The 11,983-nt window shown below is 53.9% G+C and overlaps 2 protein-coding genes across 16 annotated transcripts in view; both read left to right on the forward strand.

Annotated features, from left to right (window-relative positions):
- CPEB1 (cytoplasmic polyadenylation element binding protein 1) overlaps positions 1-6,301 on the forward strand; it is a 91,903-nt gene extending 85,602 nt beyond the window's left edge. For 14 of the 15 annotated variants that reach the window (XM_045448634.1, XM_045448632.1, XM_045448631.1 and 11 more), the window contains 4 exons: positions 712-910; positions 2,370-2,464; positions 3,005-3,085; positions 4,816-6,301. In XM_045448634.1, coding sequence (XP_045304590.1) covers positions 712-910; positions 2,370-2,464; positions 3,005-3,085; positions 4,816-4,926 — 486 coding nt within the window. In that variant the 3' untranslated portion in view covers positions 4,927-6,301. Of the gene's footprint in view, positions 1-711; positions 911-2,369; positions 2,465-3,004; positions 3,086-4,815 lie in introns of those variants that run through there. The other variant, XM_045448641.1, reaches the window with a different exon arrangement.
- A 1,729-nt stretch (positions 6,302-8,030) lies between these two features.
- On the forward strand, positions 8,031-11,232 carry RPS17 (ribosomal protein S17). Its single transcript, XM_045448643.1, has 5 exons — positions 8,031-8,163; positions 8,454-8,605; positions 9,117-9,222; positions 9,748-9,813; positions 11,108-11,232. The coding sequence occupies exons 1-5, from the start codon at positions 8,161-8,163 to the stop codon at positions 11,186-11,188; spliced, it is 408 nt and encodes a 135-aa protein (XP_045304599.1). The 5' UTR covers positions 8,031-8,160; the 3' UTR covers positions 11,189-11,232.
- The last annotated feature ends 751 nt before the right edge of the window (positions 11,233-11,983 follow it).

Genomic DNA, 11,983 nt, shown 5'->3' on the forward strand with positions numbered 1-11,983 from the left:
TGGTTTCTGCCTCCGGTCTCTTTCTGCTTTGAGACGTGTTGGATTTTCACAGATCTACCTTCCCAAAAACAGCATTCGTCTGTCTGCACCCTTCCTTGTGGAGCTCTCTACCTGCTATGCCAGAGTTTGTTCTAGGCTCAGGGGACTCAGAGGTAAAGGACCCAGTCAGCTCTTGCCCTGGTGTGTCGCTGCTCTGTTAGACTGCCACCTGCATCTCTCTGGTCACTTCACTGCTCCTGGCACGCCTGCTGATGCTCACATTGGGCCAGGAGCTGTCTCACCAGTGGTACCTCGAGTATCCCCACTCCCTGTCCTTCCAGCTCTGTCCTTCAGTTTCTGAGTCCTTCATGATCTCTGTTCATCAGTGACTGTGGTCCTCTGCTGGAACCACACGGTTGAAGGTTGTGACAGAGTGCTAGGTTCCTGGGTGTGACTGTTGGGTACCATTGTGCTTGTTCTCCAGGGTGAGTGACTGCTCTTGCGCTTCTTTTCCCCATTTTGGACACAAAGACTCAGTAAAATGCAGCTTTGGTTGGGTCTGGTGAGGTGGCTGCCAAGTGCCTGTGTGCCTGGGACTGGGCAGTACACCTCCCCCACTAGATGGGTCTTGGCAGTCCGTTTGAGCATCTCCCGAGCATGCGCCTCACAGTACAAGAACCTGTCTCTCTCTGGCTCCTGGCCGGGGCTGATCCACCTTTGGGTGGTTTCCAGGTGCAGGTGATCCCCTGGGTCTTGGCTGACAGCAACTTTGTCCGGAGCCCATCTCAGAGACTTGACCCCAGCAGGACGGTGTTTGTTGGTGCCCTGCACGGGATGCTCAACGCCGAGGCCCTGGCAGCCATCTTGAACGACCTATTTGGTGGAGTGGTGTATGCTGGGATTGACACAGATAAGCACAAGTATCCCATTGGTAAGTGTCCCCACAGATAAGTACAAGTATCCCATTGGTAAGTGTCCCACTTCTGTGTGGGAAAGCTTGGTGGCCCCTGGGACTGTGCTAGACCAAGACTGTAATACTTCCCATGGGAATGGAGAGGGAGGCCTGACCCAGGTCTGCAGATGAGCATAGATGAGCAGCGTAGCATCTTTTTCTAGATAAGCCACCAGTACTGACCGTCTGTGCCTACCTCTCTCCCTACCACTTCCCTTGAACGGGGAGAAAGTGGTAGGGGAACATAGGAAATGATAGGAGGGGAAAATGACATAGGAGCTTTACTTGGAAACTAAACCAGTCTGGGACAGACAACAGGTAATCTTTCATTAAAAGGCCAGGACTTCCCTGAACTTGCCTGTTTTTGTTGTTGTTGTTAAGAGTTCTTGAAAAGTGGCCTTGTCTCTAGGGTCAGAGACCAGGGTCAGGCTGAGGGACGACACCGATTGACTCGAGCAACAGCATGTAGTCATGGCCTGTGGCGTCCTAGCTTAGGGGAGTCTGCGGGCCTAAATGCTGGGTTTTGGGTCAGTCCCCGTGGGAAAGGAGATTCATTCCCCAGTCCTAGCAGAGTGACCTTGGTGGTGGAGTTCGGAGGGGGAGCAGAGCCTGAACTTTTTGATCAAGACCTGGCTAGCCCACTTCCCCAGATGCTTAGTCTGCCCACCCACACTGAATCTGATCAGGAAGGAGCACCGTGTGCTCATCAGTGCTGTGCTGCAGACTGAGGACAGGGAGTCAGAGGCTGCGGGGGCAGGGGCAGCATTAGTCAGGGTGAGGCTGCCTCCTGGCCCGGAGGGGTGCCTGCTGCGTCACCTGTACACAGGTGTTCTTTGTGTATCTGCCTGTGCCAGAGGGGTCTCTTCCTTCCCGCTTCTCTTTGTTTTCTTGTGAGTTTTGTTCTTTTTGTTGTTGTTTTTGAGAGAGAGAGATGTGTGACTGGGGAGGGGCAGAGGGGGAGAGAGGGAAAGAGAGAATCTTATGCAGGGTCCACGCTCAGCATGGAGCTGGATGTAGGGCTCCATTCCACAAACCTAGCATCCTGACCTGAGCCAGAATCAAGAGTCAGATACTCAACCTACTGAGTCACCAGGCGCCCCTCTTTCCTCCCCGAATCAGTCCGTGAATCCTTCCCCATTCCTGAGTGGTTTGTGCCACCGTGGTCTATAACTACACTGTCCGGTAAGTGTGGTTGCTGTGTGTTTAAAATACAGCTAGTGCCACATGTTGATAGTATTTTGGATATATTGGGTTAAATAAATTATAAAAATTCCACCACTTTTCACTTAAATGTGGCTTTTGGAGACTTAAAATTATGTAAGTATCTCCTATTATATTTCTGTCTCATGGCCCTGGTCTAGAAACAGGGTATCTTCAGTGTTGACAAGCAGCATTTGGGAGAATTTGGCTAGAAGGGAGGTTTGTTCTCTTGTTCTAGGATCTGGTCGTGTGACTTTCAATAACCAACGCAGTTACCTGAAAGCAGTCAGCGCTGCTTTTGTGGAGATCAAAACCACCAAGTTCACCAAGAAGGTGAGTGTGCTGGTCTGTACCTTTACTTTGAGCCTTTACTACCCAGGGCAGGCCTGAGACCAAAGCTGTTTGTGTGCTGCGGGTGCCCAGGCAGTGGGTCAAGCTCCTGGGCACTCAGGTGAAGGCTGGGGTTGGGAGTGGCTTGGCGATGGCAGGCTCAGGAGGGAGAGAAGCTGGGATTGTTGAGCCTTTTCAGTATGTGGGGTGTCTTCCCTCACTGGGTATTTGACTGGCATCGCTGGGCAGCCGGCTTCCCATTCTCCAACCTGACCTGCGTCCTCTGAATGCTTACCTGTTGCTGGGTGATCAAATGCTGGCGTATAGTTTCAGAGACTCATGTTGTGGAGCCTTCCAGCCAGCTCTGGGGGACGTGTGAATCTGTCCTCTGGGGGCTGTGTTTGTACACTCTCTCCCTGCAGTTCTCACCTTTAAAACAGTAAACATCCTGCACTACTGTTGCCCGGTAATGTCCCTTCTCCTCTGGCCCGTTGGCCTCCTGGTGAGAAGAACCACTTCGTTCTCCTGGTTTGCTTTGTGCAGGTTCAGATTGACCCCTACCTAGAAGATTCTCTGTGTCATATCTGCAGTTCTCAGCCTGGTCCTTTCTTCTGTCGAGATCAGGTGAGTCCCCTGGGGCACTCCAGATGTCTAGGAAGTCCCTACCCTCAATTAAAAATTGTCCTGTAACATTTGTCACTAGAAGGTTGGTGCTCTCAGGTACCTTGCGGTTGTCTAAGAGCACAGAAGAGGCAGCGGTAATGTTCTCTGATGGTGAGAGCAGGGATACGCTTTGATAGCTTGATGGAAAACTCTTGGGAAAGCTTTTGAGTCCAGTCTTGATACGCTGGCCTTCCCTGTGCCTGGGGTGTTGTGTGCAGTGTCACCCCGAGGCCAGCAGGGGGTGTTGGTGGATGAAAGGAAGCTGGGTGGGTGTGGTCAGCAGCACCTGTGACCAGGTACCATAGTTCTAACACAGGCCTTCTCGACTGGTTTTTCCCTATTCAGGAACCCCTTCTGTACTTGTGAATCTCTGCAGTCTTGTGTTTGTCCCTGGTTTATATTCACAGTTGTGAGAAATGGGCAGCTTTCTGTTGAATGTTCCTGGGTGGGAGCAGGGATGTGGATGTGTTGGGGCAGTGTTTCTCAGGTGTTAATGAACACACATCACTTGAGGATCTTGTTTATTTTTATTTTTTGAGAGAAGAGAGGGAGTGCAAGAGGGGAGGGGCACTGGGGTGGGGAGAGAGAATCCCAAGCAGGCTCCTCACGGTCAACACAGAGCCCATCGCGGGGCTCATCCTCACAAACTGTGTGAGATCGTGACCTAAGCCAAAATCAAGAGTGAGGAGCTTAACTGACTGAGCCACCCAGGTGCCCCAAAAGAGAGAGAGAATCTTAAGCAGGCTCCATGCTCAGGGTGGAGCCCGATGTGGGGTTTGATCCCACGACCCTGGAATCATGACTTGAGCTGAAACCCCAGAGTCGGACGTTCAACTGACTGAACCACCCAGGCGCCCCCAGGATTTTGTTTAAATGCAGATTCTGATTCAGTGGGCTTGGAGTGGAACCTGAAATTCATTATTCCTGACGAGTTTCCAAGTGGTCCAGTGTTGCTGGCTGGTACCATACTTTGACAAGAGTTAGGGTAAGTCGGGCCTGTTGAGATACCCACAGTCAGTCATGCTTGGGCTCCCCCCCCCCCCCCCCGTGGTGCTTATTGCTCAGGCTCTTAACCAGGGGATAAGAGTTAAGCTGGAGGCTCCAGAGTGAGGGTGTGAGGTAAATTGGGGTTGTTGGGTAAAACCTGGAACAAGTGAGCAAGTATTGCTGACCTCAGCCTCTTCTAGCAGACTTGTATGTGTCCGTGTCGTTAACAGATGATCCCCATTTTCAGGTCATTGTTGAAAAGTTGGTGGGCTGAGGTGTCACAGCTAGCAAGAGGGGGGCCGAGACTGAGGTACATACTCAGTCACCTGCCCTCAGTGTGAAGAGAAGCATGTTGCCTAGCACATTAGGACACGGAACCACGTAGGCTACAGCTGCTCTGTAGGAGGTGGAGGGGCGGGGGGCCTGACGAGCAGCCCTGGCGGTAGGAGGGGGGAGGGGAGCCAGCAGGGTCTCTGTGCACAGTAGGAGCTGGCGTGTCTGATCGAGTCGGCCACTTAGTGGATTTGCTACGGTTGGTCCAGCCTCTGTGTTAGAGGTGACAAGGTTCCCCAAGACCGTGTCTTCTAACTCCACGGAGACCACCGGGAATCCCCTCCTCCATCTCCAGGGCAGACAGGCGGCACGGGCAGCAGCTCCCGCTGGTGCCAACACGGCCGTGGCTTCTCTTCCTGTCCCCCAACCAGGTGTGCTTCAAGTACTTCTGCCGGAGCTGCTGGCATTGGCGGCACAGCATGGAGGGCCTCCGCCACCACAGCCCCCTGATGCGGAACCAGAAGAACCGAGATGCCAGCTAGAGGAGCCGGCCGTGCCCGGTGGCCTGTGGCGCCCAAGGCTGGCGGGTCAGGCAGCGGCCTGCACCATCCTGCCCCTGGCGACCAGGGAGCTGGCTTCCCAAGGACAAGGGAAAACCGTAGTCACCTTTGCACTTGCTGAATCTGTCTTTGTTTCTGCACTAATTAATGCACAATGAGTTTTGTCGGGTTTTGTTTTCAGGGGGTGCGCCAGGGCAAGGACCCTCCGGCTCACCCTCCAAGCGACTCTGTAGTTTTCCCAGATTTTAGTTCCTCATTTTGCGGATGAAAAGCAAAAAAAAAAAAAAAAAAAAGAAAAAGGAAAAAAAAAAAGAACTACGTGTCGGGAAGGTATTGACACGATGCCTACATCTAGGTTTATTTATTAAAAGCGCTTTTTTACATTCCTTGCAATACTGATGGTGATGGTGTGCAGGTCTCGTTGGGTTTGTTCTTGCAGTTGCCATACAGTGCCTTTCCATTTATTTAACCCCCACCTGAACGGCATAAACTGAGTGTTCAGCTGGTGTTTTTTACTGTAAACAACAAGGAGACTTTGCTCTTCATTTAAACCAAAATCATATTTCATATTTTACGCTCGAGGGTTTTTACCGGTTCCTTTTTACACTCCTTAAAACAGTTTTTAAGTCGTTTGGAACAAGAGATTTTTTTTTTTCTTTCCTGGCAGCTTTTAACATGATAGCAAATCTGTGTCTGGGGGACTGCTGGTCACTGTTTCTCACAGTTGCAAATCAAGGCATTTGCAACCAAGAATAAAAAAATTTTTTTTGGATTTGAAACTGGACCGGATAAACGGTATTTGAGCGGCTGCTGTATATAGTTTTAAATGGTTTATCGCACCTTCTTAAGTTGCACTTCTGTGGGGGGGAGGGTTGATAGAAGTTTTTAATCACAAAGTCACAGGACTTTTTTCTTTTGTAACTGAGCTAAAAAAGGGCTGCTTTTTGGTGGGGGCAGATGAAGGCTCACAGGAGCCCTTTCTCTCAGAGGGGACAAGTACACTTTCCTTATTTCTTTCAGTTGAGAAATGTATGAAGGGACAGTTGCAGTCACTGAAATGCTACTGGAGTTGAAAACTTGACTTTTTTTTTTTTTTTTTTTTTTTTTTTAAAACAAAACCTACTTGCCCCTCTTTGGGAAGCTGTGTGCCAAAGAACCAGTGTCATACCCCCCCCTCCCTCCTGCTGAGCTGACGTCGCATTGTTGCATATCCCAGCTACTCTGTGGGTTTTGTGAAGCTGTGTGTGAAGTCTCTACCTCATTGTAGTATATGCAGGCAAGACTGCACTCTCCTACAGACGTGTGGAGTAAGCTGTGGTGTAGTTTTTTTGGCACATAATAAACACGTTGCAGCAGAGTTCTGCTTCTGTCTCTGTCTGAGGTGTGGGAGCAGTGGGGCCGAGGGGCTATATGACTGGAGAGTAAAAATCCCTGTTTCCTTGGATTTACTGTGGTGGTATTCCAGCCCGGGTTGAGGGCGGGGCCGTGTGGGAGACCTGCCCCTGTCCGTACTCCTTGGTCGGTTCACGGTCAAAGGCACCTTGGAGATGCCTCTCCAGCAGGCGGATAGCTTTAGTCCAAGCATAAAAAGCCCTCACACATAGCTTCTTGGAGCTCCTCTTCTCACAGCCTCAGAGCCAGCTTGGAGGAGCCGGAGGCACAGCTCGGGCCCCCTGTTCTCAGCTGCCCCTGTAAGCCTCGGGCTAGATGCTTCTTGGGAGGCTTCCCATCCTCTTGGACTCACCTGTGCTGACCCAACCCCTTTCTGAGAGGGAGAAGCTTACTTTTTGCTACTCTTCAAGAGCCCTTATGTTAATTTGGACTCTTTATCACAGACTCCCAGGATTTGTGAGACAGTCTGCTGATGATTTTCCCGGGTAGGCTGTGCCTGGGCCCTGCTGCCGGGCCGATCCTTCGGAAGATAACCCGGCACGCTGAAGCAACCCTTCTGCGAGATGTGCAGGAATGCACTGTTGGAGTGGGTGGCGGGAGTCCCTGGGCCAAGAATGCGAGGCCTGGCTGGCAGCAGCCTCCCATGAAGTTTGCCCTTGCTGGTAAAGCTCCTGCAACTCCCTCAAAGGACCAGACACGCCCACCCTTTTGGTGTCCTATTCCATATGGCATGGAGGCATCTCTTCTCCCCTCTGTGCCCCTCTTCTCAGGATAAGAAAGGTGCCACGTGCAGGTAGAGGGCTTCCTGCCCTGTATAGCCTTCCGTTCCCATCCATCCAGAGTCTGGACTGGCCAAGGTGACCAGGAAGGGAGTTGAAGGCGGGGGCCCAGCCTGAGGCCCTTTACTTCATACCACCTGGCCAGCCCAGCCTTTCCTTAGGTGGGGGCCTGGGGCTGGCCTCAAGAGTTGGGGGGAGCAGAGCCAGAGGAGGGGGCAGGGAAAGCCGGGGGATGTCTGCTCTGGTGGTTTCAGAAGGGCCTGGTTTGGGAATGGGTGCGGCAGGAACAGCCTGAAGACAGATGGTTGGAGGACGTGCCTCGGTGGCTGGGAGCACCGCCGGTGGGCTGGGTCCTCTGCATGTTTGAGAGCTTGCGGGGCGCTGGGAATTAGCTAAGCAAAATGGCCCTATGCTGAGGAAATAGCGCTTGTCATGGTGACTTAAATCTTACAGTAGCCTTAAGAGGCTTTGGTGCTACTTTAGGTTGGAAGGAAAGCCCATGATAAGGTGACACTTGGGCAATGACCTGGAAGAAACGAGCTCGGCCTCTCCCAGGTGCAGCCCCCGCCCCCAGGCTAAACCCGCACGTCTCCGACCTAGGGACGGCTGAGGGTCCTGGGAGGGGAGGGGCACCGTCCCTGCTTCCTTACCTTTCCGCACTCCCGAATCGCCGTTCCCAGGACGCTAAAGCCTCCCTCCGTCTCGCTGGCGTGTGCAGAAGACACGCACCCCTTCTAGTCTAGGCCAAGTAAGGCGATCCAGTCCCAGAGCCGACGAACAAGAAGCAAGGAGCCCAGAACAAACCGGGGCGGGGCGGGGCGGGGCAGGGAGCGGAAGTCGTGCCCGCAGGGGGCGGGCCAAGCGCTCGTCCCGCCCACCGGCTGAGGATGGGCCGCCTGCACTTCCGCCCCGCCCCGCTGGGAGTCGCTGTGGAGCTCCTGAGGAGGACTCTGCGCGTCCGAGGTTAGGCGGAAGCGCCTTTCTGGCCGGCGCTTTATAGGCCTCTCTGTTGCTTCCTGTTTCCTCTTTTACTGTACCCGCCAACATGGTAGGTGTCTTGGTTCCACGCCCCGTCCCCCTCAATCGTCCTCCATCCGCGGCTTTCCGCGGCCCCCAGCCCTCGAGGCCGGGCGCCGGACCCCGCCAGGTCCTGGCCTCCGCGGGTCCCTAGCCTCCGCCCTGAGCCCCGTGCTCCAGCGCTTCCCGACCGGCCGGCCCTCCGCTCCCCTGGGATTCAGCCCTAGCCCGCAAACCCTGCTCCCGTCGGAGCGGGACGCCGCACTTTTCCCCGGAGGGCTGCTCTGGCTCGCGAATGACCCAGTGTTGTCCAACCCGCAGGGCCGCGTCCGCACCAAGACCGTGAAGAAGGCGGCCCGGGTCATCATTGAGAAGTACTACACGCGCCTGGGCAACGATTTCCACACCAACAAGCGCGTGTGCGAGGAGATCGCCATTATTCCCAGCAAGAAGCTCCGTAACAAGATTGCAGGGTGAGTTGACGGGCCTGGTGGAGGGCGGGGAGCCGCGGCTCAGGGTCCGCCGAGCTCCGACTCAGGAGCGGGCCGGGTGCCCTGCTGCTGGCGTCGGGACGAGCGTCACCGACGCGGCGGGTTCTCCTGCGGGCCTGCCCTCCCGGACGGGGCTGGCCAGGCAGAACCCCTGGGAGATCCTGCTCCGCACCGCGAGGCCTGGCCTGGTTACACGCCGGGTCAGGGACTTTGGAAGTCGGAAGGAAGGAAAAGGGAGGCGGGCGGCGGCCGAGAAAGCTGGAGGTGGAGGATTGGGTGGCTCGGAAAGAACGGGAGCCGAGAAGGGTGTGTGCGAGGCGGCGGAGCTGGGTGTGCGCGCTCGGAGCCCGCGCTCGCTCTCAGGGTGGTGAGTCCTGCCCCTTCTCCCGGCGTAGCAGGAACCGCAGCTGCTGTGCGTCTCTCCGGAGACGGCCGGGACCGTCGGGGGCCGGGGTGCGCGCTCAGGGTTCTCACTGGCTTGTGCACTTTGCAGCTATGTCACACATCTGATGAAGCGGATCCAGAGAGGCCCGGTGAGAGGCATCTCCATCAAGCTGCAGGAAGAGGAGAGAGAAAGGAGGGATAATTACGTACCCGAGGTAAACTTCCTGGGTCGTTTTTGGGCCTCTGGCGCATCCTGAAAGATCAGCAGGTGCCTGGTTTGCCAAGGGACCTCCACAGAGTCTTAAAAAGGAGGTCTTCTATCCATCTATCCCTCAACCAGCTCTAGGTGCCCACAATCCATGTGCCATAGCCTTGTTTTGCCCTGTTGGGACCATTTGGGTCCGCTCTGGTTTTTCACGTGAGAGCCCTTAGTGGTGTGTGTTGAATGATTGCCGATGGCCGTTTCTTCTGGTTTGAGTATTTGCTTTAGCATAGCATTCCGGAGGTGTGCACCTGGTGTTGAGGTTTACTGAAAACTGGTTGGATGTTCATGAGGGTAAACGAAGGTAAAACCAGGAGAACTGATCCTTGGGTGCTGGGATCTTTAAGCACACTGCTCACCTTGCGGGATGCCGTCCTCCCTTCTTCCCCCCCCCCCATTTAAGAATCTTGAGGGAAAGGTGGGGAAAGTGAGAGAGAACTCATGCATTGATATTTGGGGCCTGCCTTGTTACTTCTAGGTCTCAGCCCTGGATCAGGAGATCATTGAAGTAGATCCTGACACTAAGGAAATGTTGAAACTTTTGGTAAGTGTGCGCTGAGTTTCTAAAATAGGATTTTGAGAACCATCAGTAGCTTTCCATGATCTCTGTTAAGACTAGCAACCAGGCGTTCTTCTCTACGTCCTTCATACATGATTTCCTTTTGTCCTCCCCATGCCCCAAGAGACCCATTCTGCTATTTGCATTTCCTACTTGAGGAAATGGCAGCTTGAACACTAGTGGGTGGAGGGTTGGGAATCCCATCTACACTTCCGACCACTAGACACACCGCCTCCAACATGGGGTTCGCTGGTTAGTGAAGATGGAGATTGCACTCCACCGGAAGGTAACTCCCAAAGGCAGTGTCCATTCTCCCATGGCTTTCAGGACACCCTTCCTCCCTTCTTTCCTTGTCTTCTTGTCTCTGGCCGCTCCTTCCCTTTGCCCCTTGGTTCCAGCTCTGGCTGTCCCTTCATACTTTGTGCTTTCCCTCGGGGATGTCATTCCTCTTGTGTCTGTATCCTGGCCACTCGTAAGAAGTGTGGTCTCCTCTGCACATGCTTACCAGGCACATGTGTGTGGCAGTTAAGATACCTTTGTGTGGCTTCTCTTAGTTCTTCATGGTTTGATGAGGGTAATCTGGGCTTCAAAGTCCAGTACACAGTGATTCAGAGCAACTTCATTTTTTCTTTTTTATGATCGCAAAATGTGTAAGACATTTGGAAAGGTAGGTAGTGAGCAGAAGGAACTGCGTACCTACCACCCAGTTTCAAAAAAACGTTAAGAGCATAGCTAAGGTCTGCTGTGGACCATTTTCTCCAGAAATAACTACTATCCTGAATGTAGCCTTTTAGTTTTTTGTATAAAATTGGTTTTTGAGGATGAACCGGGGCATGAAGTTCCAGGTGTGTGGCAGGCTCTCGACAACTGTTTGAATTCGTGAAGCTTCCTACTTGCGTGTGGCCCTGTATGTGGCCCAGGGCGGTGATCCTCAAAGGAAAAGATGACCCTCGGGACATTTGGCAATGTCTGGACACACTTGGCTGCTACAGCTAGGGGATGCTAGCAGACATGAGTGGGCAGAGGCCAGGGATGCTGCTAAAAATCCTACAGTGTCCGGGACAGCACGCTGACATCTGGCTGTTGGGAGTGCATGTTCCTCCAGATCTCAACTAGACCCCCTTGTGAGTTCATTGTTCTGGGGCGGGGAGAAGGCCCCTGTTGGCTTTCTGACTCCAAGCTGGTGGAGGCCGATAGGCCAGGCCTGGTGGTGGTACTGGGACTTCGATCACAGACCTCAGCAGTACGGCCACACTGAACCCACTTTGTTGTTTTCCAGGACTTTGGCAGTCTGTCCAACCTGCAGGTCACCCAGCCTACAGTTGGCATGAATTTCAAAACACCACGTGGAGCCGTTTGAATCTTTGCTGTGCTGTAATACCTTCAATAAACCTTGGACAGTAACCTTGCCTGTGTCCTATGTGGGTTCTGTGCCAGTAGCGCTAAGGGCAGGAGTCTTTCTCGAGGCAGAAATCCTGAAGAGCACTCTGCGGTGGCAGCATCTGTAAGGGGCCTCTGGGCCGTGGGCGTACGGACGGCGGACATCCTGGAGAGCTGAGCCCCATGGCCACGTTGCTTGCCAGCCCCACCCTGCCTGGCCCTGGCAGGCCCTGAGCACTAACCTTGGCTTCAGGAAGAAGTCGGGGAGATGCTTTCCCTCTCCTCACCCTGTCTGCCCCCGGGGTTCGATCCTTGGCCTCTCCTGGGTACACACAATCTGGGCTAACGAACCTGTCTTGAAAGGGTAACACTCCTCACATGTTTGAAGGTTGGGCTTGGTGGGTAGGAGGTTGGATGGGTGGGGTCTGCCTGGTACCTGGAACAGATGAGGTTCAAGTGTGTGTGGAGGTGGAGGAGGGTCAGTGACACTGGGGTGCGTGGGTTTAAAGGTAGGCAGAGCTGCTGGCTGTAGCCCAGATAGGTGGCTCTGAGCTTAGGATCAAAGGGTGGGCGGGTGGGGCGCCTGGGTGGCGCAGTCGGTTAAGCGTCCGACTTCAGCCAGGTCACGATCTCGCGGTCCGTGAGTTCGAGCCCGGCGTCGGGCTCTGGGCTGATGGCTCAGAGCCTGGAGCCTGTTTCCGATTCTGTGTCTCCCTCTCTCTCTGCCCCTCCCCCGTTCATGCTCTGTCTCTATCTGTCCCAAAAAAAGTAAATA

Source organism: Leopardus geoffroyi, chromosome B3 (assembly GCF_018350155.1).
Source record: "Leopardus geoffroyi isolate Oge1 chromosome B3, O.geoffroyi_Oge1_pat1.0, whole genome shotgun sequence".
Classification (NCBI taxonomy): Eukaryota; Metazoa; Chordata; class Mammalia; order Carnivora; family Felidae; genus Leopardus; species Leopardus geoffroyi.